Source organism: Microtus pennsylvanicus, chromosome 5 (assembly GCF_037038515.1).
Source record: "Microtus pennsylvanicus isolate mMicPen1 chromosome 5, mMicPen1.hap1, whole genome shotgun sequence".
Taxonomy (NCBI): Eukaryota; Metazoa; Chordata; class Mammalia; order Rodentia; family Cricetidae; genus Microtus; species Microtus pennsylvanicus.
Window position 1 is genome coordinate 35,013,886 of NC_134583.1, and position 26,672 is coordinate 35,040,557.

Sequence of the window (26,672 nt, forward strand, 5' to 3'; positions counted from 1 at the left end):
CTCAGAAAGTTTACAAACTCATGGAAACTGAACAATGTTCAACTGAACCAAAAGAATTCCTGAGTCAAGGAAGAAAGAAAAAAATTAACACTTCCTAGAATTCAATGAAAATGAAGGTACAACATACCCAAACTTATGGAACACTATGAAAGCAGTACTAAGAGGAAAGTCTATAGCAGTAAATGTCTATATAAAGAAGTTGGAGAAATCTCACACTAGCAAATTAACAGAACACCTAAAAGCTCTAGAACAAAAGGAAGCAAATTCATCCAGGAGCAGCAGTCGACAGGAATAATCAAATTGACCACATGAATAATCAAATTGATGCTGAAATCAATAAAATAGAAACAAAGAGAACAATACAAAGAATTAACAAAACAAAGAGTTGGTTCTTCATGAAAGTCAACAAGGCAGACAAATCCTTATCCAAACTAACCAAAAGGCAAAGAGAGAACATTCAAATTAACAAAGTCAGAAATGAAAAGGGGAGACATAACAACAGACACGAGGAAATCCAGAGAATTATCAGGTCATACTTCAAAAACATGTACTCTACAAAACTGAAAAGCTTAAAGGAAATGGACAATTTTCTGGCTAAGTACCATAAACCAAAATTAAATCAAAACCAGAAAAGCAAATCAAATAGACCTATAACTGCTAAGGAAATAGAAACAGTCATCAAAAGTCTCCCAATCAAAAAAAGCCCAGGACCAGATGGTTTCAGCAAAGAATTCTGCAGGAACATCAAAGAAGAACTAATACCAATAATCCTCAAATTGTTCCACACAATAGAAATAAAAGGAGCATTACCAAACTCTTTTTATGGGGCTATAGTTACTCTGATACCCAAACCATACAAAGACATAACTAAGAAAGAGAATTATAGGTCAATCTCCCTCATGAACATTGATAGAAAAATACTCAATAAAATACTGGAAACGAAATTCAAAAACACATCAGAAAAATAATCCACCATGACCAAGCAGGTTTCATCCCAGAGATGCAGGGATGGTTTAACATATGAAAATTCGTCAATGTAATCCACTATATAAACAAACTAAAAGAAAAAAAACCACATGATCATCTCATTAGATGCTAGAAAAGCCTTTGACAAAATACAACATTCCTTCATGATAAAGGTCTTGGAGAAAGCAGCAATGCAAGAAAAATACCTAAACATAATAAAGTCAATATACAGCAAGCCAACAGTCAACATCAAACTAAATGGAGAGAAACTCAAAGCGATTCCACTGAAATCAGGAACAAGACAAGGCTGTCACTCTTTCTATATCTATTCAATATAGTACTTGAAATTCTAGCTAAAGCAATAAGATAACAAAAAGAGATCAAGGGATATAAATCAGAAAATAAAAAGTCAAACTTTCACTATTTGCTGATGATATGATAGATTACATAAGTGACCCTGAAAATTCTACAAGAGAACTTCTACAACTCATAAACACCTTAAATAATGCAGCAGGGCACAAAATTAACTCAAAAAATCATCAGCCCTCCTAAATACAGATGATAAGTGGGCTGAGAAAGAAATCAGAGAAATATCATCTTTACAATAGCCACAAACAACATAAAATATCTTGGGGTAATAACTCTACTCACACAAGTGAAGGACCTGTATGAAAAGAACTTTAAATCTTTGATGAAAGAAATCGAAGACATCAGAAAATGGAATGATTTCCCATGCTTTTGGGTAAGTAGGATTAACATAGTGAAAATGGCAATCTTAACAAAAGCAATCTACAGATTCAATGCAATACCCAGTAAAATCCCAGCATAATTTTTCACAGACCTCGAAAAAACAATACTCAACTTCATATGGAAAAACGAAAAACCCATGATAGCCAAAACAATCCTGCAAAATAATGGAACTTCTAGAGGCATCACCATTCCTGACTTCAAATTCTACCACAGAGCTACAGTAATGGGAACAGCTTGTTATTAGCATAAAAACAGACAAGGCAACCAAAGGAATCTAACCGAAGACTGGGACAGCAATCCATATGCCTATGAACACCTGATTTTTGACAAAGAAGCTAAAATTATAAAATGGAAAAAAAGAATCTTTGCTGACATGTAGAAAAATGCAAAGAGATCTATATCTATGCCATGCACAAAACTCAATTCCATAGGTCAAAAACCTCAACATAAAACCAACCACACTGAACCTCACAGAAGAGAAAGTAGGAAGTATCCGTGAATGTATTGGTACAGGAGACCGCTTCCTAAATATAACCCCAGTAGCAAAGACACAAGAGAAACAATTAATAAATGGGACCTCCTGAAATTGAGAAGCTTCTGTAAAGCAAAGGACATGGTCTACAAGACAAAACAACAGCCTATAGAATGGGAAAAGATCTTCACCAAGCCCACATCTGACAGAGGTCTGATCTCCAAAATATACAAAGAACTCAAGAAACTGGACACCAAAATACCAAATAATCCAATTAAAAAATGGGGTACAGATTTAAACAGAGAACTCTCAATAGAGGAATCTCAAATGGCCAAAAGACACTTAAGGAAATGCTCAACTTCCTTAGCCATCAAAGAATGCAAATCAAAACAACTCTGAGATACCATCTTATACCTATCAGGATGGCCAAGATCATAAACACTGATGACATCTTATGCTAGAGAAGATGTGGAGTAAGGGGAACACTCTTGCATTGCTGGTAGGAGTGCAAACTTGTACAGCTGCTTAGGAAATCAATATGGCAGTTTCTCAGAATATTAGGGATCAATCTATCTCAATATCCAGCAATATCACTTTTGACCACATACTCAAAGGATGCTCAATCATGCCACAAGGGCATGTGCTCATGCTGCTGTTCATAGCAGCATTATTCATAATAGCCAGAACCTAGAAACAACCTAGACACTCCTCAGCTGAAGAATGGATAAGGATAGTGTGGTACATTTACACAATGGTAAAAACTAATGACATTTTGAAATTTGCAAGCAAATGGACAGAAACAGAAAAAAAATTCTAATGAGGTAACCCAGACACAGAAAGAAAAATATAATATGTACTCACTCATAACCAGATATTAGACATAAAGCAAAGGATAACCAGCTTATATTCCACAATCCCAGAGAATCCAGACAACAAAAAGGGACCCTGAGAGAGACATGGATCTACTAAGGAAGAAGAAAAAGATAAGCTCTCCTAAGTAAATTGGGAGGGGGTGAGTATGGGGAGGATAGGAGAGAAGGGAGAGAGGAAGGGGAGTGGGGAAAAATGTATAGCTCAATAAAAAAATATAAAATAAAAATAACAATAAAAAAGGAAACTATGGGGGGAAAAGGAAAAAAGAAACAGGACAATAGCCAAAATAAAGCAAACAAACACTATGGGGCTTATTAAAGAGTGTTTAGCTCATGGGAATAGTGAAGCAATCAAAATGGTCTGCAATCCCTATCAATTTGTCTAAGTCTAAAATATCATTAAACATATTTACTAAGACAGTGACAAAGAAATTAAACATATACCTAAACTTACATTACTAGCTTTAGTTATCATCCACTGTATCTTCCCATTCTGAAAATGTCCTAAATTAGAATGCACTCAACCACACGAACATCTGAATGACAGGCTGGGGAGGCGGCTTAGTGTAAGCATTTACCTAACAAGTAATGCCCAAGTGTAATCCTGGCCTTGGGGAAGGAAGTCTGAAAAGATAAAACATGATTCTTTACAAGTACCGGAAGAAAAGACGAGGTCAGGATGCAGCTTATGAGTGCTAAATAAATATGCATGCTCTATTCAGAGTGACTTCAAATGAGTCCTAACAGACGATTTGGTTACTCAGAGTCTGTCCATCAGAGGTCTGACACTATGGAAGAGAAATGTAAAGATCTCTCGAATCCATAACCTCTGTAGTGAGCTATATAATCTAAACACACAGGGACAATGGAGGTGAGCGGCTGCCAGGCCAGCTCATTGCTGTCCATTCCAGTGACACTATCTTCCTGGCAGTGACAAAGGCCAGGCCAACATTTCTCTGGAAGTTTCCATGCACACATTTTGTTTTGCATTCAAATAGTAATGAAACAAGCTGGGAACAGTAACTACACCGGCCTTATATTTTTCTCCAGCACTTTCAAAGCTTTAGTGATGAGCACCTGTGAAGACCTATAGTAAACTGAACAATTTTAGGGAGAACATTTCTACACATACAAGAAATTTAATAAATACTCTGTAGACAGTAGAAATACCTCATGACACAATAAAAGCTGGACAAAGAACATCCTGGCTTAGTTTCTCTCTTAAATCCATGTTATGTACTGTGGGCAGCAGAAGAAAATAATCAAACCCGCCAGGTTAAATTGTGTCTGAACTGAACTACTCCTTGGGCACACTCAGCTATATCATTTCTGGTCCACAGCATGGGGACAGTGTGTAAGCTTCAGTTTCTGCTTATCGTTTTTTTTTTTTTTTTTGGTTTTTCGAGACAGGGTTTTTAAAAAGGTCGCCTGACTGCATTTCACGTCTACATCACTACAGCCTGTGAGCAAAGGCCTTTCTGACTAGTACTTTCTACTCATCTGCATTTTGTCTCCATACTATCCTTTTCCCCTTGTAGGGTTACTGCTATTTTAAACTAATTTATATACTTATTTACTATCTATTCCCTTTCCACCATTAGAGAGAATCTTTACTTCACAAAGACAGACAATGAATGGATGATATGAGTCACTAGCCCTATCTACAGTGCCCAGACACTGAGATGCAGTAAGTGTGAATGAGTAGGTGAATATACAAATGAGCATATCAACCCTTGCACAACCCTCTTCATGATCTTCATTCATAAATGCATTAGTTTTGTGAGTACTTTGTAAGTTAAGGAGATATTTCTGGACACTGGACAGATGGTTTGTCAAAGTAGGAGCTGAGAGGTAGGTACTGAGAGGTACCAAGAGATGCACACATTTAACTCACTTAAATACAAAAAGAAGGAAGGGAGGTAGAAAAAAAGGGAGGGAGGGAGGGAGGGAGGGAAGAAGAAGAGGTAAATGAAAACAGCAACTACTCTAAAAACTAGAGATCTTTGCTAAAGCACTGTGAACTGCCCATCCCTTCTCCTTCTAAGTAGTCAAGTCCACTTTGGAGGGCAGACGGTGGTGGGGCTACAAGCAGTCATTCTGTAAGAATGTGCTCTCAAGTGGTGTGTGAATAGTTTTAAATGCAATTCTAAGGTTTAATAAATATTGCAACAGATTCTAGCATTTAACCATTTAAAGCTACACTATAAAGAATATTCGATACATACCATAATCCACATAAGAGAATATCTAATCTCAAATATTGACATTTAAAAATTTGTAACTGGCAAATAAGGAATTAAGAATCAAATCTATAATTCTGAAATTTTCTATTCAAAACATTCTGAAGGCACTGTAAAATATTATGTTCAAGAAAAAATGACATAATGACAAAACAGATGTTATAAAATTTTAACTAAATGAAAAAGACCAACCAGTATTCATAAAGAATTATCTATGAAAAATATTAACAAAATCCCATCCTTAGAGAGAAAGTGCCAGGTGTAGTGGTTTCCATCTACAACCCGAGTATTCAGGAGGGAGGCAGAAGCACAACTGCCCAAGTTCCAGTCAGTGAGGGCAACAGAACAAGACTGTGCCTCAAAGGAAAAGCAAAGGATCTCAGGTATCTGAAAGTGAGAATAAATCTGACCGGGTTTTATCTACAGATAGGTTTAACATGCCTGAGGAACAGCTTTAGAAAAGCTTACATCCACATCCGCCCTCCATAGGATTTCAATAACCAAATAACAGGAACATCTGCCTCCCAGACACCATCCATGTTCTAAATACTTACATGCAGACCAACCCCTTCAGCCACGCTATGCAGCACACATACAATACAGTGCTGAAATCTGGACTGCATATGCCCAAGATGGAGTTTCTTTAGGTCTTACTACTTTGGACTGGGTTTGAATGTGTTTAACATTTGCCTGTGCCATTGCTTCCCACTCCAGGAAGCAAAGGAAGCCCCACTTCTCTATGGAGACCAGACTGGCCTAGAACTCATAAAAGATCTCTGCCTCCAAGAACTAGGATTAAAAGCGTATGCCACCACACCAGGCACAACCTCTTTTCTGTTTGTATGTATATGTGTGGGGTGTGTATGTGTTTGAATGTGTCGGTTTATACATTGACATTGGGTGCCTTCCTTGATCATGTTCCACATTATCAATTGAGGCGGAATCTCAATTAAACCCAGGGCTTGTTGATTTAATGAGTGCAGAAGGCAGTTTCCTCCAGGAACCCTATTTCTGACTCCCATGAGCATGACCACACTGTGTGGTTTTTAAAACTGTATACCTGTGGAATGCAGAGACTAACGGCTGCAGAATAAGTGATGGTTGAATGCACTCTCCTAAAAAGACATTTAGAGCAGCCCCTCTACGGCTCAAAGGACACTTCAGAAGAGGGGGCAGAAAACTGTGAGAGCCATAAGACAGGAGGAAGAGTTGCGAAGTACTATGTTCCAGGCAAGACCCAGACAGGGACTGCAATCAAGCACTCACAGGCGCTGCAGTACCTGTATTAGATCTGCAAATGAGCTCATCGACAGGCAAGCAAGGGCGTGAACAGAGGCTGAGCTATCTGTAACAGACTGAGGGAGGGGGAAGCCACTGTTTGCAGTCTGTACCCACTGGTGATCTTCCCAAGTTCCAGTGTGCACTTCGAATTCAGCGGTCACACAGATGGTCCTGGTTAAACTAAAGGAGTCACAAGACAAAACCAAAGTCATGAACCTGAAAATGGTCTGGGAGGAAGGAGAATGTGTTCATCAGGATGGAGATAAGCGAGAGCAGGGAGAAAGAGTAACCAAAATGTATCACGTGCGTATGAAACTTTCAAAAAACAAAGCTAATTTAAAAATCACCTGTGTTTTGCGGTACATCAACCTTTATAGCTATGTGTAGGGAAGGTATGCATTTACAAGAGTATGGAGACCAGACGTCAACATCTCAATCCTGGATGTCATTTCTTAGGCACTGTCCATCACGTATTCTCTTTTGATAGAAAAGGCCAGGGTCTTTCACTGGCCTCCAGCTCCCAGGTAGACTATACTGGCAGGGCATTGAACCTGAGGGATCCATCCGCCTCCCAGCACTGGGATTACAAGTGCATGTTCCACACCTGGCCTTCTGTGGTGGTTCCAGGGTTGGAACTCTGGTCCTTACGATTGCAGAACAAGCAATTTACTGACAGTCACTTGGAAATGATTCTACTTACTCGCCATCCACGTCCGGTCTTTTACAAACACAGTGAAACTTGCCGCCGAAATCTATGTAGAGATCATCCTCCACAATATGAAAGATCCGCCCAATGACCAGTTTGTCCTTGGCAGGCCCCATCTGTGTCAGCGGAGAGTGTCTCAGCATGGAAGCAAAGGATTGTACATTTTTTGGAGACTCCTAAATATGAGAAAAAAATATTTATAAACATGAAATCCATCAAAAAGATAAGAGTTAAGTTTAACAGGGACTTAAAGAGGAAATTTCACAAAACCAATCTGCTGTACACCCACAGTGTGCAGAATGAGTTCAAGACCAAAGTGGAAGCTTACTCCATACTCCTCATTCCTCTTCCTCCCTTTCCTTCTCACAGGCCACTAGAGGAGGCAGCAGACTGACTCTCTGAGCCTCAGCAAAGGCAAGGACAACAGGCAGGACCTAGACAGTGCTATCAGGTCCTGGCTCCTGCGCGTGTCCAAGGAGGCCACACTGAACTCACTCCCAGAACCTAGAGTGTGATTTCATCACAAATGCCAGTGCAAACATTAATCTCTGTCATAGAACAATGCTAAACAAATGGGGTTTATCTTCACACCCTCTTCTTTCTCTGATAGGATTCACGCTGCAAACTCTCCAGGAGTCTTCTGCAGCATCTGCTTGAAAGCTGAACACAGGATGCTGTGAGAGTTTTTCTTATTCTTACAATTGTTTCCAGCAAGCTTTGTTAGAGACCTGTAAATACAAACTGGTGTTTTCTAGTCTTCTTTAATTTGAATATGGGATGTGTGATAGATGTTGGTGCAAAGTACAACGTTTCTATTTGTGAGAGCAAATTACAAAGAAATATTAATTTGATGTTACTACATTTACCGACCTACACCCTGAATTATGAATGAGTTTTACACGCTACTTAAGAATTATTAATCATTTAGTGGCACGTACCTTCAATTATACAACTACATTTGTAACAGAACTTTAATGTGGTGCTCTGAATTACAACTTAAATGCTGCTCCCGTGAGGGCCCTGGGTCAACCCACAGATTGAGAATCACTGTCCTAGCGGCTCAACAGTGCCCAGCCCTAAACAGAGCAGAGTCACACCAAGTAAGCCAAGAAGAAACAAGGCAGGCATCACGTTCCTTTGCTGGAAGCCACTAAGTCACCTACACAGTCAGCACCAGAGTGGCTGGGAAGACCAGGCAAATGTCAATGTAGGGTCTCACTGTGCTTGTAACCAGAAAAGTCCCCATCCACACGGGCCCCTACCAGGTTTCTTCTTTTAATGTTTTTTCACCTGACTCATTAGAGCCATGGCCATGTAAAACAAGAGGCCCAGAAATGAACTGTGTACTCAGGAGCCACTCCTAACACACAGTCTCCTTCATAACCATGAAGAGATGCGTGGGCTAAGAGCGTGAGGCAGCAGGTGTCACTTCCCCTCTGGTTTAGAAAACAGTACGCTGAACTATCTCATAAAGATTCCCTTGGGCTGGCAAGACGGCTCAGGGGGAAGCTGCTGACAAGCCTGACACCTGAGTTCAATTCGTGACACCCACGAGGTTGGAGAATCCAGCAAGGTGCCCTCTGACCTTTGCAGGCAAGCTGTGACATAAGCACACACACAAATAGGTGGGAATAAAATTAATTCCCTTGAGAGTTTTAGTAAATCTATTTTAAAATATCTATTTCATTCTACGTTTTTCGACGTCAAATGGAAACGAAGCATTTCTTTCTCTTCTGTCACCTTTGCCTTTCTCACATTGTACAGTAGGGACAACCGTGTCTTCAGTGAGGGAAAGGACTTCACACAAGCACAGGACTCCTGGGTTAATTCCTGTACAGTTGTCATTACTCACTGGCTTTTGAGAGTCATTTAGATAATCAGACAAAAATTAATAATAAAGATCCTTCCAAGAGATAAAGCATCAAACACAGATAAATGCACTGGCAAATTTCACCAAACATTTTAGAAAGAAATTATTCAAATTTTCCACAATTTCTCTCAGAAGTGGGAAGGAAAGCACTACTTCTCAATTTGTCCTATGAGGGCATTATTACCTTAAGGCCAAAACACTCAGGACATGACAGCAGGCAGAGAACTATAGATTAGACCTTCAGTGAAAAGAGACTCAAGTATCTATAATAAAATAGCAGTAAACTAAATCCAACAACATATAAAAAAATTATGCCCCACAACCAAGTGTGGTGTAACAGAGTCAACATACAGAGATCAATTAATGTAACCCATCAAATCAATAGAGTACAGAAGAAAGCCACATGACCATGTCAACAGCAGAAAAAGTCTAGACATTATCCAATATCCAGTCATAAACACTCTCACTACACTAGGAATAAAGGGGAGCACTTCAACTTGATAAAGAGTGTCTTCAGACAACCCCTCTAGCTACCATAACTAATGATTAGAAACATGGAGATCTCTCTACCGACCTGAGAAGGAAGGCAATGAGTCACTCTCTTTGGCACAGGATTAGAAGTCCTCACTAATTCATTAAGGCAGGCAAAAAACAAAAACAAACAAAAAAAAAAAACCTAAGCAAAACGTGTACAAAAGAAGAAACAAACTATCCTGAAAGGAGATGATCATGTCTATAGAAGGCAGGGTGGTGGTGGCACACGCCTTTAATCCCAGCACCTGAGAAGCAGAGGCAGCTGGATCTCTGTGAGTTCGAGGCCAGCTTGGTCTACAAGAGATCGTTCCAAGACAGCCAAGGATACACAGAGAAACTTGGTCTCAAAAAACAAAAACAAACAAACAAACAAAACCCAAAAACCCTCAGAAGGACAAGGAATGAAAGCTCGGTTATTCACTGGATTGCTCAGCACACACCCTTCACCCTTCTCGGCATCACATAGAACTGGAGTGCTGACACAAGCTTGTGACCCCAGAGCTCAGGTTGACTCAAGAGAATCCGAGTTTCAAGGCAATCTTTGCCCACATAAAATTAAAAGCTACCTGTTGCTGCTATTTTAATGTAAGCTAATTTAATTCTTGGCGGGGGGGGGGGGGGGTCAGCCTGTGCAACAAGAGATTCCACCAAAAATAAAAATATCAATAGGCAACTCTGCTGGCCCTGAAAGCAGTGATTACAACAAGTTTACAGGACATCCGAGTCTGTCAGAGGAGCCATCATGCTTGAGGGGCAAATAAAATTACAAAAGGAAGCCAGGTTCACATTCTCTCTCTCTCTCTCCCCCCCCTTCTCATCCAGCCATTTCCACCCTTCCCCCCCCACCTCTTTCTCCGATCCTCTCCCTTTGCCCTTCTCTCTCTCTCTCTCTCTCTCTCTCTCTCTCTCTCTCTCTCTCCCCCCTTCTCATCCTGCCATTTCCACCCTTCCCCCCCACCTCTTTCTCCCATCCTCTCCCTTTGCCCTTCTCTTCCTCTCTCCCTCTCTCTCTCTCTCTCTCTCTCTCTCTCTCTCTCACTCACTCTCGACAGATATGTCTAACTAAACATTAGGTCATGCAGCTAAGTACATACAATTTTACTTCCAGTTATTCTATAAAGTGAGGCATTTTCCCAAGCAAGACTGTTTTTGCTGTAAGGGCTTATGTAAGTCAGTCTGTACTATACAATTTCTCTAATAACACACCACATTTAAAATTTATTATTATATTTTATCTTCCTTGCTATACTCCAAGATGAAAGAGTTATCTGTATTGCTCACTATTAAAAAGTTGCATACATATATAATCATGGCTCTTAAAAGAAAAAGAAAAGTGGTATATTTACTGACTCTCCTAAAAAGAGTCTTCTATAAATCAATTTCTATTCCATCTCTGACACCATCCCTCTGAACACACTCAACCTCCAATCTTTGACACACTACCAAAAAATCCTTTCCAGGGAAGATTCTCGTTATAGTGGGTAACAGTTACTGCAGAGACTCAAAACTCCTCAAAGTACTGAGAATAAGTAACTATTGAGTGCTCAACCCTAAACATGACATTTATTATCCCTCAAAGGCTCACAGACAGAAGGATGGGAAAGAGTGCTATCAAATGCTATCTTTAGGCATGACAGTGTCGTGGAACTCATCAACTCACAGCAGCTGTGCTTACCTGTGCAAAACTTACAGGGATTCCTGGGATCGAACCCACATCACCAAGCTTACATGCAAGTGTCTCTATGTGTCATGCTTTCCAGACCCACACATTAAATTTAAAGTTAATTTACTAGACAAATCTCAAGTGCTCAATTGTTCTATATGGACAGCCTGTTATGGAACATTTCGAAATCCAAAGTTCAAAGCCTCTTCTGAGATTCATACAATCTCTTAACTATAATCCCCTGCAAAATCAAAATGCAGATCATAAACTTCTAACACACAATGGCATGGGAGATACATCACTGTTCCAAATGGAAAAAAAAGGAGCACAGTGAGGAGATACTGGACCAAAGCAAGACTGAAAACCATCTGGGCAAACTCAAAACTATGCATCTCCATGTCTGAATTCAAAACATTCTTCAGATCTTGAACTAATTTCATTTTTGTTGACTGCAACACACTTCTCTCTTGAGCAGCTTCCACTCCTGCTAGCAGCTTTCCTTGGCAGGGACGCCACGACTCTGGCATCTCAAGTATCCTGGGGTCTCCAAGGCAATCCAGGTTCCACCTTCACAGTTTTACACAATGGCTTCTCTTGGTCTCCTTGCAAGGACACCCCTACCACACACCTGACCTCAGCATCTTTCCTTAGTCTCAGAGAGAGAGAGTCCATTACCCTTTCTTGTATCCTTGACTCCAAAGCCAGAATCATAAGGCTGAAGGTGCCAAGCTCTGCTGCTTCCTGGGCTGGAACATGGCCCTCTCGTTCAATTGCATCTTCATCAGCTTTCTGTTTTCCATGGTTTCCTGCACTGCTTAAGCTTGCCTGTCCTGGAACTCACTCTGTACACCAGACTGGCCTTGAATTTAAATATCCTCCAGCCTCTGCCACTAGAGTGCTGGGATTAAAGTGTACTCAACCACACAGGGCTCTGAGCTTCCTTTAATCCTTTTTCAAAATTTGGAAGCTTAGCTGTATGGGATCTTGTCCTAAGGTTATCACTACCTTTATTCCATTTCTTAATCTGTTTATCTCCTTCAACACCAATTTATCTCCAATCCACTTCCTAGTGCTCCTTTCCTCTTCAAATTGTACATTTTGTAATTTTCCTTGCTCAGTTTGCTCCTTTTTTATTCATTATAAATCTGTATAAAAGTAATAACCACACAACAGAGTCAATACTGGGCTTTTTTGAGATTTCCTCCACCAATGGAATTAATCCAAATCTTTTCACTTTAGCCTCAGGTAGATGCTTTGGACAAGAGCAAAAATCAGCCACAATCTTCACCAAAATATCCCAAGAATGATTTCTAGGCAACATACTAAACTTCTCCTCTAAAACCTCTTGAGCCAGGTCCCCACAGTTCAAATGAAACTCAGCAACACTGTCTTTCATGCTCCTACTAGCATGGCCCATTAAGCCCCAACTAAATTGTTCAATTACTTTTCTAACTCAAACTCCCAAAGTCCATATTCCTCAAAACAAAACACATGGTATTGTCAGGCCTATCACAAGAATACCCGACACCCCACTCCTGGTACCAGCTTCTGTCTTAGGATTTCTATTGCTGTGAAGAAACACCATGACCATGTCAACTCTTCTAAAGGAAAACATTTAATTGGGATTAGCTTACAGTTTCAAAGACATAATCCACTATCTTAATAGAGCCATGCAGGCAGACATGGTGCTGGATAAGGAGCTCAGAGTTCTATAGCTTGCCCTGCAGGCAGCAGAAGCAATGGTGTCCAACAATGAGCACAGCTTAAACAGATCTCAAAATCCACCTCCACAGTGACACACTTCCTCCATAAGGCCACACCTACCAACAAGGCCATATCTCCTAAGAGTGCCACTCCCTATGGGCCAAGCATTCAAACATACAAGTCTATGGGAACATACCTACTCAAACCATCACAGATTCTAAATACAGTATGTCAATATAAGTGACTAGCAGTGGTTTTTAACAGCCTGCTTGTTTGGCTGAATGAAGCATACTAAATGAAGATAGACTGTACTAAATAGAGTTGAAATACCCTCCTAGTCCAGGGAAATATCCTAAAGGCCTGGAGAGAATGGAGGCTGGAGTGGATTGACTATTTAAGAGCTGATCGCCCACCCTTCACAGTGGCTCCCTGAAATCAATGGAGTCAGGGTGTGCCAGGACCGCAGACTGGGTCAGCACGGTCTCAGGGCTCAGTGGCTATCAAGCTCTCTGGTTGACTGATTATACTGCTCCTGAATTTCACACAAAGAAATCTTGGCTTGAATCACACATGAGCATCATGAGCCAGCCACCAAACTTGAACTAATTTCCAGACTGCCTGTCTCTTAAATAGAGAAGTTCATTCAAAGCCCCTGCTGCCTGAATATGAATGATATCTAAAAGGAGGAAAGAGGAAGGAACAAGAGAGGGAAATGGAGTGGGAAAAAAGATAAAAATTACATTTCCTCTTATATGTGGAATGTACGTGTACGTGTGCATGTGATATGAGAGCAGAAAAGAGGTGAAGAGACCAGCAGGAAGGACTTGGAAACGGTTGGGAGAGGTGGGAAGACAAGCAGGAAGGAGCAAAGGAAGATGCCTCTGTGTATAGAAGTGCCATGGCGAAACCGTTACTGTGTATGCTATCGAAAAAAATTAATAAAAAAAAATTATACTATCAACCCTTTTCTTCACTTTCCCAAAGGGAGCTATGACTATTTGATCAGGGTGACTGTCCATCAAGTGAAGGAAAATAGATTTTCAGAGATGACAAATTGCACCAGTCAGAATGGAAGTTGTTGGAGATCACAGGCTCAAAGATGTTTTAGCTCAGTTCTCACTCATGTACATACTCTGTAGCTATTTTCTCAATCTATAATGTATAACTGGAATACATACACTGGGTAACTGGCAAAATCTCTGCACTAGTTCTGATTTGTGGACACAGGTCTATGATGATATAGAAAGCCAGCAGAAGACACTAGAACACTGGTTCTCAACCTGTGGATCGAAACCCATTTGGCAAACCTTTATCTCCAAAAATAGAAGACAAGGCATAGGAGAGATATAAACAGACCTTCCTGAATGGGAAGAGCACCAATGTCAGTCAGCCAGTGTTAGACCTTTATCCTCTATCTTCACCATCCATTCATAGCCTGATGGCAACAGGCTCTTCCTGAGTTCTGGCTATGAGGAACAGAGCAACAGTGAGCATGGGCAAGTGCTCTAATAAGATGTGCAGCCCTCTGGGCGTATGCCTGAGGGGCACAGCTGCATCCTGTGGTAAACCTACCTGTTTTCAGCTTTTTGAGAACCCTCCACACTAATGTCCATAATGGCTGCCCCAGTATTCCCTTTTCTCCAATTTTGTCAGTATCTGCTGCCATTTGTTATTATTATTATTATTATTATTATTATTATTATTATTATTATTATTATTATTATTATTATTATTAATCTTGGCCATTAGGAAGTGCCTGTCTCATAAATTTCAGGAGCTAGATTTGATCTTCAGAAGCAACAGAGGAAAAGTCAGGTACAATGGTATGCTTGTGATCCTGAGCCAGGCAGAGACCTCGAATATTTTCACACACACACACACACACACACACACACACACTAGCAATTTCTGAAAAGAAAGAATCCCTACTGAGCTTAGTTAAAGGATCAAAGAGCACAGTGATGGCTCTAGTGAGGATCTTCTCCAACCAGACCTTAGGGTGGCTTATGACTGTGTGATAGGAGCACAGTGGAAAAGAGCAAAACTGAATGTCAAGATGGAGTCAGTATCAATGGGCTGATAAAAAGACACGAGCTAAAAGAATGGATACAACAACAGAGGCTGACCTTCTGCTAAAAACAAGAAACACACCTCAACTTCACAGACAGATATTACCTCAGGGCAAAGGGTTGGGAAAAAACTTCCCAATCAAATGGACCTGAGAAGCAAGCTAGTGTACCTATGTAGCTATCCTAATATCTAACAAAATAGGCTTCAAACAGAAATTAATCTAAAGAAATGGAGAGATACATTTCATATTCATCACAGGAAAAATCCATCAAGATAAAGTTTCAATTCTAAACTGTTATGTCCCAAATATCAGAGCAACCACACATGTAAAAGAAATATTACTGAGGTTTAAATGGCACATCATCTCCACACACTAATAGTAGGAGACTTCAACACCCCATTCTCACCAATGGACAGGTCTGCCAGACAGAAAATTAACAGAGAAATAAGGGAAATAACAGATGTTATGTCTCAAAAGAACTTAACAAACATCTATAGCACATTCCATCCAAACACAAAGAATATACCTTCTTCTCAGCACCTCATGGAACCTTCTCTAAAATCAACCACATATTTAGTCACAAAGCAAAACTCAACAGATACAAAGAAATTTCAATAAGCACCTGTATCTTATCAGATCACCATGCCTTAAAGTTAGAATTCAACAACAACACTAATTGCAGAAAGCCTACAAACTCATGGAAATGAATAATTCTCAGGTGAATCACCCCTGAGTCAAGGAAGAAATAGAGAAAGAAATTAAAGACTTTTTACAATTCAATGAGAATGAACCCAAACTTATTGGACACTATGAAAGCAGTGCTAGGAGGAAAGTTCATAGCACTGAGGCCCACAAGAAGAATTTGGAGAAAGCTCACACTAGCGACTTACCAGCACACCTGAAAGCCCTGGAACTAAAAGAAGCAGACTCACCCAGGAGGAGTAGAAAACAGGAATATTCAAATTGAGGGTAGAAATCAATAAAAATAGAAACAAAAAGAATGATACCAAAAAAATTAATGAAACAAAGATTTGGTTCTTTGAGAAAAATCAACACAACAGACAAACCCATATCCAAACTAAGCAAACGGCAGAAAGAGAATATCCAAATTAACAAAATCAGAAATGAAAAGGGGAACACAACAACAGACACTGAGGAAATACAGAGAATCATTAGGTCATACTACAAAAACCTGTATTCCAGAAAAATTAGAAAATTTAATAAGAAAAGGGCAATGTTTGAATAGGTACCACATACCAAAATTAAATCAAGACCAGGCAAACAACTTAAATAGACCTATAACCCCTAAGGAAACAAAAGCACTCATTAAAAGTCTCTTAAACAAAAAAAAAAGCTCAGGATGGCTTCAGTGCAGAATTCTACCAGAATTTCAAAGAAAAGCTACTCCTCAAATTGTTCCAAACAATAGAATCAAAAGGAACATTGTTAAACTCCTTTTATGATGTTACGGTTACCCTGATACCCAAACCACAAAAAGACACAACAAAGAAAGAGAACAGAGATAAACCTTACTTGTGTTGATGCAAAAATTCTCAATAAAATACAAATACTGGCAAACCGAATCTAAGAACACATCAAAAAAAAAAAAGGATCATCCACCATGATCAAGTAGGTTTCATCCCAGAGATGCAGGAATGGTTCAACATAAACATATAAAAATCCATCAATGTAACTGACCATATACACAAACTGAAAGGAAAAAAAATGCGTGATCATCTGATTAGATACAACAGAAGCTCCACAAAAATCACAAAATCCAATACTGCTTCACGATAAAGGTCTTTGAGAAAGCAGGGATACAAGGAACATGCCTAAACATAATAAAGGCAATATACAGCAACCCAACAGCCAACATCAAATTAAATGGAGAGAAATTCAAAGCGATTCCACTAAAATCAAGAATAAGTCAAGGATGTCCACTCTCTCCATACCTATTAAATAGAGTACTCAAAATAATAGTCAGAGCAATAAGATAGCAAAAGGAGATCAACGGGGTAAAAATAGGAAAGGAAGAAGTCAAACTTTTGCTATTTGCTTATGATATGAGAGTATACATAAGTGACCCAAGAATTCTACCAAGGAACTCCTACAGCTGATAAATACCTTCAGTAATGTAGCAGGATACAAGATTAACTCAAAAAAAAAATCAGTAGCCCTCTCCTATATACAAAGTCTTTAAAGAAAGAAACTGAAGAATATATCAGAAAATGGAAAGATCTCCTGTGCTCTTGGATAGGTAGGATCAACATAATAAAAATGGCTATCCTACCAAAGGCAATCTACAGAGTCAATGCAAACCTCATCACAATTCTTCACAGACTTCAAAAGAGCAATACTCAACCTCATATGGAAAAATAAAAATCTCAGGGTAGCTAAAACAATCCTGTAGAATAAAGGAACTTCTGGATGAATCACCACCCTTGACTTCAAGCTCTACTACTGAGTCATAAAAACAGCTTGGTATTTGCACAAAAACAGACAAGTGGACCAATGGAATCAAATTGAAGACCCTGACATTAAGCCACACACCCATGAATACCTGATTTTTGACAAAGAAGCTAAAACTGTACAATGGAAAAAAGAAAGCATCTCCAACAAATAGTGCTGGCATAACTGGATGTCAACATGTAGAAGAATGTAAATAGATCCTTATCTGTTGTCATGCAAGAAACTCAAGTCCAAGAGGATCAAAGACCTCAATATAAATCCAGGTACACTGAACCTGACTGAAGAGAAAGTGGGAGGTAACTTTGAATGCATTGGCACAAGAGACCACTTCCTAAATATAACTTCAGCAGCATAGACACTGAAAGCAACAATAATAAATGGGACCTCCTAAAACTGAAAAGCTTCTGTAAGCAAAGGACAGAGTCAAGAAGACAAAAAGGCAGCCTACAGAATGAGAAAAGATCTTCACCAATCCCACATCTGACAGAGGACTGATCTCCAAAATATATAAAGAACTCAAGAAATTAGACATCAAAATACCAAATAATTCAATTTAAAAAATGGGGTGCAGATATAAAGAGAGAATTCTCAACAGAAGAATTTCAAATGGCCAAAAGACATTTAAATACAGGTGTCAGCAAAGATCTACATGTAGAGAAACGAAGACTGAGCATGAAGGTAAGAAAAGGGTCTAAATGGGCCAGGTTATGTGATCACCCTTCACATACAGCACGTGCCAACTATAAATCTTCTTTCCTTTCTGGAATGATGTGACTACTGCTTTCAAGCATATTTTAAGTGTTAATAAAGGCCTACTCTCTGGAGAAGTCTATCTACTTCAATTTACCATCTCATTGACTTTATTAACTGACAATTTTCTCTAAGAAGGAAGTGAATGTTTCAGAAGATTTTATTACTAAATCTTAGTAACTCTTCCAGAACTCTACAATGTAAATGAAAAGGGCTAGCATTATAGCTAAAATAAGAAACATTTTTCAACATTCCTTTACAACGTTAATAATTTTTAAAGTGGAATGACTTCTTTTTGTCAATATAAAACTGGGAAGATTTAAAAAAAAAACCTGGGAGGGTAAGAATAAAGGGTTAAATAAAAGCACATAATCTTGTTATTATATTTATATAGTGGAGATCATTTTCCCCTTTCTATTGAAGCTGACACAATACCTTCTTTGCTGAGGCACCTACCCTTTATAGTGAAACAAATCTCTGGTATTCCAAAAAGAGCTCAACGACAGTGTGAGTCCATCATGGCCTGCAGAGACTGCTTAGTGGTTAAGAGCACTTGTTGCTCGTGTGGTGGACCCAGGTTCCATTCCCAGCATCCACACAGCACACATAGAAACGTGCAGGCAAAACGCTTGTGTACACTTAATAAACAAACAAACAGTGTTCTGGAAAATTCAAGGTTTTTTTTTACTTTGTTTATTTGGTTTGGTTTTTCTGGAGACTGGATCTCTCTACAGAGCCCTGAATATCCTGGAACTCACTATGTAGACTGGCCTTGAACTCACAGAGATCCACCTGTCTCTGCCTTCCAAGTGCCAAGATTAAAGGCATGGACTACCATGTCTGGCTAAGATTTTGAAAACAAAAAAGAAAAGAAAGAATGAAATTTTAACAAAAAATTGAAACATTTTAAAACTATTTACATGAAATCCAAATAAAGATATTGTGAAAACAAATAAATAAATTAATTAAATAAATAAAACTACAAAGTGTTCTATAATGTCAGTATTCTCCATAATCTAAAGCACAAGGATGTTTAACTGTGCAGGCCCTAAACTCCCTGAAAACCACTTTTTCAATGTACTGAAGGGACAGGACACCCTCTACTGTAAGGAAGCAGTAGCAATAGCTTGAACACAGAAAAACCCATTCTTTGCTCAATACTGCCATCTGTGGGCAGCTAGCATGAGTTATAAGCTACAACAGTTCATATTGTCATAGTGTTCAGATTCACACTGTCTAAATGAAATAAGAGTGATTAATGATTTAAGATTTAGGAGTGGAAAGGCTGAGATGTCACTCAAAGATACAGCAATGGTCTATCATGTGCCAGGTTCTGACTTTGATGCTCTACCCCATAAAGGAAAAAAAGAAATAGAAAAATATATTATAATAATCTTTATCAAACATTAGCCAGTAGTCCTTTTATGTACCAGAATAAACTGTGTTGATCACAATAATAAAAAATATTTGGTCCTTATACTCAAAATAAGCAAAACAACTAACAAATTGAAAAATAACGCCAGCATCAAAGCTGGTATTTTACCAAAGGAAAGCGATGTGGCCACGCGAGCTCACAAGTAGTCATAGAAAACACAGGACCTTTAAATAAATAGTAACTTCTATGAGAAATTAGAACAAAGAATTATGTGGATCAATTTCTGACATACTTGGAAATGCCAAGATGAAACCCATTATTTTAAAAGATTAATATATGTTACAAAGAAAGTTGGTGGACACCACCTGAAATTTCATCACTATACATACATAGTTTAAAATCCATGAGCAGGCTTCTGAGCTGTTACTTTTGCATTTATAACTACTCAACCATCAAACTAAGTTTTACAATTTAAACCAACATATATTCCTGCTTAACATGTAAGGCATTATGCAGTGGATGTAAAGACCATACGAGACCGAACCCTGCTCTCCAAGAGTTATAATTACAGTGGAAGACAACAGGCTCAGATATGACCTCAGTGAAACTCCAGAGCTGCCAGCATTCTATAAAGACAATGTGAAGCCGAGCACGGGACATTGGAAGGTGTTTCATAGGAATGGTGGGATCACCAAGGCTAGACAAGGAATGAGGTTCACAATGAATCTGCACATGGAAAGGCATCTCAGCAGGGAGAGCAACTTGTTGTTTAGGAAACAACAATGTTTATCTTTAAACAAAATCAAGCATAAACCATCTAACCAATGAAATCTTACATAAAACCCCAATATATGTGCTCTAAATGTAATTTTTGTGACTACAAGTATATCTTATGAGCTGATTTATCAAATAAAAAATACAAACATGAGCAATTTTAACTTAAAATCGGGGACCAGGGGCAATCCCAGCTCCCAAATTCTAAAGTCTGGTTCGGTCACCCAACATCAAGAACATCTGCTGGTGGGCTGGGGGCAGAGCTAGCTACAGGGCACTTGCATAGGCACATATGAGGCCCTTAGTTCATTTCAAGCAATGCAAAGTAATAAAAGCAAATGCACACATAATAAAAACCCCATGGTGATGAGGTGGTGCGGTGATGTGAGAGTGTCATCTATCTGTTGCTTTCATTGGTTAATAAAGAAACTGCTTGGCCTTTGATAGGCCAGCCCTTAGGTGGGTGGAGTAGACAGAACAGAATTCTGGGAGAAAGAAACCCGAGTCAGGCAGTCGCTATAGCTCTCCTTTCCGAGATGGATGCAGGTTAAGAATATTCCCGGTAAGACACCACCTCGTGGTACTACACTCATTAGAAATGGGTTAATCAAGATGTGAGAGTTAGCTAGTAAGAGGCTAGAGCTATGGGCCAAGCAGTGTTTAAAAGAATACAATTTGTGTGTTATTATTTCCGGGGCTAAGCTAGCTGTGTGGTATCCGGGCGGAAATATAGCCTGCTGCTCCTTACTACAGTACGGAAACAAGTGTTCCAACACTGTGCACAGGAGTTGGGGGTAAGCTTCCTCCCAAGGGCATCTTCCAGGTTTGCTTTCCTACGCACCTATGCACACTGCTGTCATATCTTTATTAGGGGGAACAGCAACAACTTGAATAAATTACATTCTGGCCATAATATAAAAAACCAGCAGAACTGTTAATACAGTGCATACACTGATCATTTGAAGCAATGTGGAAAATACTCAAAATTATACTTAGGTGAAGATACCAATTTTCAGTACTAGCAAATAAACTATACTATGCTTATTGGCAGGGACTAGTTTGTTTTTAATAAATTTATTTATTTATTTTACATCCCTGCCACAGTTACACCTCCCTCCTCTCATCCAGTCTCCCCACTATTCCTCCTCTGTCCTTTCCCCACCCTCCAACCAATCCACTCCTCCTCTGTTTCTGTTTAGGAAAGCGCAGGTCTCCCATGAGCATCAACAAAACATGGCATATCAACTTGCAGTAAGACTAAGCACCTCCCCATGTATTAAGCCTGGGTAAGACAACCCAGTATCATGAGTGGGGTCCCAAAAGCCTTGAGTCAGAGAAAGCCCATGTTCCCACTGTTAGGAGTCCCACAAGAGGACCAAGCAATACAACTGTCACATATATACAGAGGGCCCCAGGTCCGTCCGATGCAGGCTCCCTGGTTGTTGGTTCAGTCTCTGTGAGGCCCGATGAACCCAGGTTAGTTGATTCTGAGTTTTCTTGTGGCATCCTTGACCCCTCTAGCTCCTACAATCCTTTCTTCCCCTGAGCTCTGCCTAGTGTTTGTGGGTCTGCATCTGTTTCCATCAGTTGCTAGATGTCTCTCTGATGACAACTGGGCTAGGCACCAATCTGGCCACAGGAGATGGCCAGTTCAATATGGCTGCTGTTGGGAATCTTAGCTAGGTTTTCCTTGTAGATTTCTGAGAGATTCCCTTGTGCCAGGTTTTTACCTGACCCCAAAATGGCTCCCCTTTCCAGTAATCTCTTCTAGTACTCTCCCCCAATCACCCCCTAACCTGATCACCTATGTTCCTATCCTCACCTGCCCTCAGTCCACTCAGGAAATCTCTTCTGTTTTCCCTTCCCAGGGAGATCCAAGAGTACCCCTAGTACCCCTCCTTGCTACCTAGTCTCTCTGGGTCCATGGACTATAGCATAGCTATCCTTTATTTTACACCTAATATCGACTTATGAGTGAGTACATACCATGTTTGTCTTTCTCAATCTGGGTTACCTCAATAAGGAAGATTTTTTTTTCTATTTCCATCCATTCTCCTTCAAATTTCCTAGTGTCCTTATTTTTTCAACAGCTGAGCAATACTCCATTGTACAAAAGTACCACATTTTCTTTATCCATTCCTCACTTGAGGGACATCTAGGTTGTTTCCAGATTCTGGCTACTGCAAATAAAGCTGCTATGAACAGAGTTGAGCAAATGTCCTTGTGTGTGATTAAGCATCCTTTGGGTATATGCTCAAGAGCAGTAGAGTTGGGTCCTGAGATAGATGGATTCCCAATTTACTGAGAAACCACCAGAGTGATTTTTCAAAGTGGCTGTACAAGTATGCACCCCCATCAGCAATGGAGGAGTGCTCCCCTTGTTCCATACCCTCTCCAGCATGAGCTTATGTTTTTTATCTTAGCCATTCTGGCAGGTGGAAGATAGAATCTCAGAATCATTTTGATTTGCATTTACCTAGTGGCTAAGGATGTTTAACACCTTAAGTGTTTCTCAGCCATATGAGACTATTCTGTTAAGAATTCTGTTTAGATCTCTACCAAACTGTTCTTGGATTTTCTTTTTTACTCTAGCCCCATGTTGGGACGCCAAAATGTTGCTGTTGTTTTTCTCCTTTTACTCTTTTGGCTTTGGGGGAGAGGGGTCTGCCAACCAGTTCCCAAATAAATCACACATAGAGGCTTATTCATATATATATTGAGCTCTACATTTTTCTCTGTTCTCCTCCCTGTCTCTCCCCTCCTTGCTTCAACCCTCCCTCAAGGTCTCCATGCTCCCAATTTACTCAGGAGATCTTGTCTTTTTCTACTTTCTACTTCCCATGTAGATTAGATCTATGTAAGTCTCTCTTAGTGTCCTCATTGTTGTCTAAGTTCTCTGGGATTGTGGTTTGTAGGCTAGTTTTCTTTGCTTTATGTTTAAAAACCACCTATGAGTGAGTACATGTGATAATTGTCTTTCTGTGTCTGGGTTACCTCACTCAAAATAATGTTTCTAGCTCCATCCATTTTCCTGCAAAATTCAGAATGTTATTTTTTTCTGCTGTGTAATACTCCATTGTGTAAATGTACCACATTTTCCTATCCATTCATCAGTCAAGGGACATTTAGGTTGTTTCCAGGTTCTGGCTATGACAAACAAAGCTGCTATGAACATAGTTGAGCACATGTCCTTGTGGCACAATTGAGCATCCTTTGGATATATACCCAAAAGTGATATTACTGGGTCTTGAGGGAGGTTGTTTCCTAATTTTCTGAGAAATCGCTATACTGACATGCAAAGGGGCTGTACCAGCTTACATTCCCATCAGCAATGCAGGAGTGTTCCCTTTTCCCTACAACCCCTCCAGCATACGTTGTCATCAGTGTTTTTGATCTTGGCCATTCTTTCAGGTGTAAGATGGAATCTCATAGTTGTTTTGATTTGCATTTCTCTGATGACTAAGGATGTTGAACATTTTTTTAAGTGTCTCTCAGCCATTTTAGATTCCTCTGTTGAGAGTTCTCTGCTTAGGTTTGTGCCCCATTTTTTTAATTGGATTATGTAATCTTTAGGTGTCCAATTTCTTGAGTTCTTTATATATTTTGGAGATCAGACCTCTGTCTGATGGGGGGGTTAATGAAGATCTTTTCCCATTCTATAGGCTGTCATTTTGTCCTGTTGACTGTGTCCTTTGCTTTACAGAAGCTTTTCAGTTTCAAGAGGTCCCATTTATTAATTGTTTCTCTCAGTGTCTGTGCTGCTGGGGTTATATTTAGGAAGTGGGTCCCTGTGCCAATGTGTTCAAGTGTAGTTCCCACTTTCTCTTCTATAAGGTTCAGTGTGGCTGGCTTTATGTTGAGGTCTTTGATCCATTTGGACTTGAGTTTTATGCATGGTGATAGATATGAGTCTATTTTCATTCTTCTACATGTCGATATCCAGTTATGCCAGCACCATTTGTTAAATATGCTTTCTTTTTCCATTTGATATTTTTTGCTTCTTTATCAAAAATCAGGTGTTCAAAGATGTGTGGGTTGACATCCGGGTCTTCTATTTGGGTCCATTGGTCCTCCTGTCTGTTCTTATGCCAATACCAGGCTGTTTTCAGTACTGTAGCTCTGTAGTAGAGTTTGAAGTCAGGGATTGTGATGCCTCCAGAAGTTCTTTTATTGTACAGGATTGTTTTGGCTATCCTGAGTTTTTTGCTTTTCCATATGAAATTAAGTACCGTTCTTTCGAGGTCTTTGAAGAATTTTGCTGGGATTTTGATGGGCATTGCGTTGAATCTGTCTTATTCTTAATTATATATGCTTGGCCTTAACTTGGCTTGTTTCTAGCCAGCTTTCTTTAAAAAATCCCATTTACATTTTGCCTCTGGGCTTTTTCCTTTTCTTACCTGTGTACATCTTACTTTCATTCTTACTCCACGGCTGGCTGTGTGTCTGTGTGTCTATGTGGCTGTGTGGCTGTGTGGCTGTGTGGCTGTAGGACTATGTGGCTGTGTGGCTGTGTGGCTGTGTGGCTGTGTGGCTGTGTGTCTGTGTGACTGTGTGGCTGTGTGGCTGTGTGTCTGTGTGACTGTGTGGCTGTGTGTCTGTGTGGCTGTATGGCTGGGTGGCTGTGTGACTGGGTGGCTGTGTGTCTGGGTGGCTGTATGGCTGGGTGGCTGTATGGCTGGGTGGCTGTGTGACTGGGTGGCTGTGTGTCTGGGTGGCTGTATGGCTGGGTGGCTGTGTGACTGGGTGGCTGTGTGTCTGGGTGGCTGTGTGACTGTGTGACTGGGTGGCTGTGTGTCTGTGTGGCTGTGTCTGTGTGTCTGGGTGGCTGTGTGGCTGTGTGTCTGGGTGGCTGTGTGGCTGTGTGTCTGGGTGGCTGTATGGCTGGGTGGCTGTGTGACTGGGTGGCTGTGTGTCTGGGTGGCTGTGTGACTGTGTGACTGGGTGGCTGTGTGTCTGTGTGGCTGTGTCTGTGTGTCTGGGTGGCTGTGTGGCTGTGTGTCTGAGTGGCTGTGTGGCTGTAGGGCTGGGTGGCTGTGTGTCTGGGTGGCTGTGTGTCTGGGTGGCTGTGCGTCTGGGTGGCTGTGTGTCTGGGTGGCTGTGTGACTGTGTGTCTGGGTGGCTGTGTGGCTGTGTGTCTGTGTGTCTGAGTGGCTGTGTGGCTGTGTGTCTGTGTGTCTGAGTGGCTGTGTGGCTGTATGGCTGGCCCCTAGTGTCCTCCTCTCCTTGTTCTTTCATCCCTTCTCCCAGATTTCCTCTTCTATTTATTTTCTCTGCCTGACAGCCCTCCCTCTTCCTTCTCATGCCTCACTATTGGCCATTCAGCTCTTTATTAGACCATCATGTGTTTTAGACAGGCAAGGTACCACTGCTTCACTGAGTTAAAAAAAAATGCAACATAGAAGAGAGCAATACAGTTTTGCATCATTAAAAAAAATATACCACAGCATAAACAAATAAATGTAACATCTTAAAATAATATTCTACAAAACCGCATTATATAATTAGATTATTTGGTTTGTTGAAACCTAATTTCTTGAATTCTTTATACATTTTGAAATCAGCCCTCTGTTGGATGTGGAGTTAGTGAAGACCTTTTCCCATTTTGTAGGCTGCCATTTTGTCCTATTGATGATGTCCTTTGCCTTACAGAAACTTCTCAATTTAATGAGGTTGTTTTAGAATATTTGTTTATACTATGTGAGGATGTGTCACTGTGGTTGGTTTAATAAAGAACTGAATGGCCAATGAGTAGGTAGGAGGGAATAGGCAAGATTTCTGGGGAGAGAGAGAACTCTGGAAACAAGGGAGGAAGACAGGCCAGTGAGACCCTGAAGAAGTGAGACATGCCACAGGGCAGAGGTAACTGAGCCACATGGCAGAATACAGATTAAAAGAAACATGTTCATTTGAGTTATAAGAGCTAGCTGGGGATAAGCCTAAGCTAACGGCCAAACATTCATAATTGAGCTGGTAGCCCAAAGAAAAATCCAAGTACATAAGGTCCCATGTGTTAATTGTCAGTCTTAGTGCTTGCGCTATTGGTGATCTGTTCAGGCAGTTGTCTTCTGTGCCAATGCATTTGAGATGATTTCCAACTTTCTCTTTTATCAGGTTCGGTGTATCTGGATTTATGCTGAGGTCTTTAAGTTAAACTTGAGTTTTGTGTAGGGTGATA

At 40.1% G+C, this 26,672-nt stretch overlaps 1 protein-coding gene across 1 annotated transcript in view; it reads right to left on the reverse strand.

Annotated features, from left to right (window-relative positions):
• Mrps28 (mitochondrial ribosomal protein S28) overlaps nt 1-26,672 on the reverse strand; it is a 130,019-nt gene that overhangs the window by 91,948 nt on the left and 11,399 nt on the right. The window contains exon 2 of the mRNA XM_075971483.1: nt 7,282-7,463. Coding sequence (XP_075827598.1) covers nt 7,282-7,463 — 182 coding nt within the window. The remainder of the gene's footprint in view (nt 1-7,281; nt 7,464-26,672) is intronic.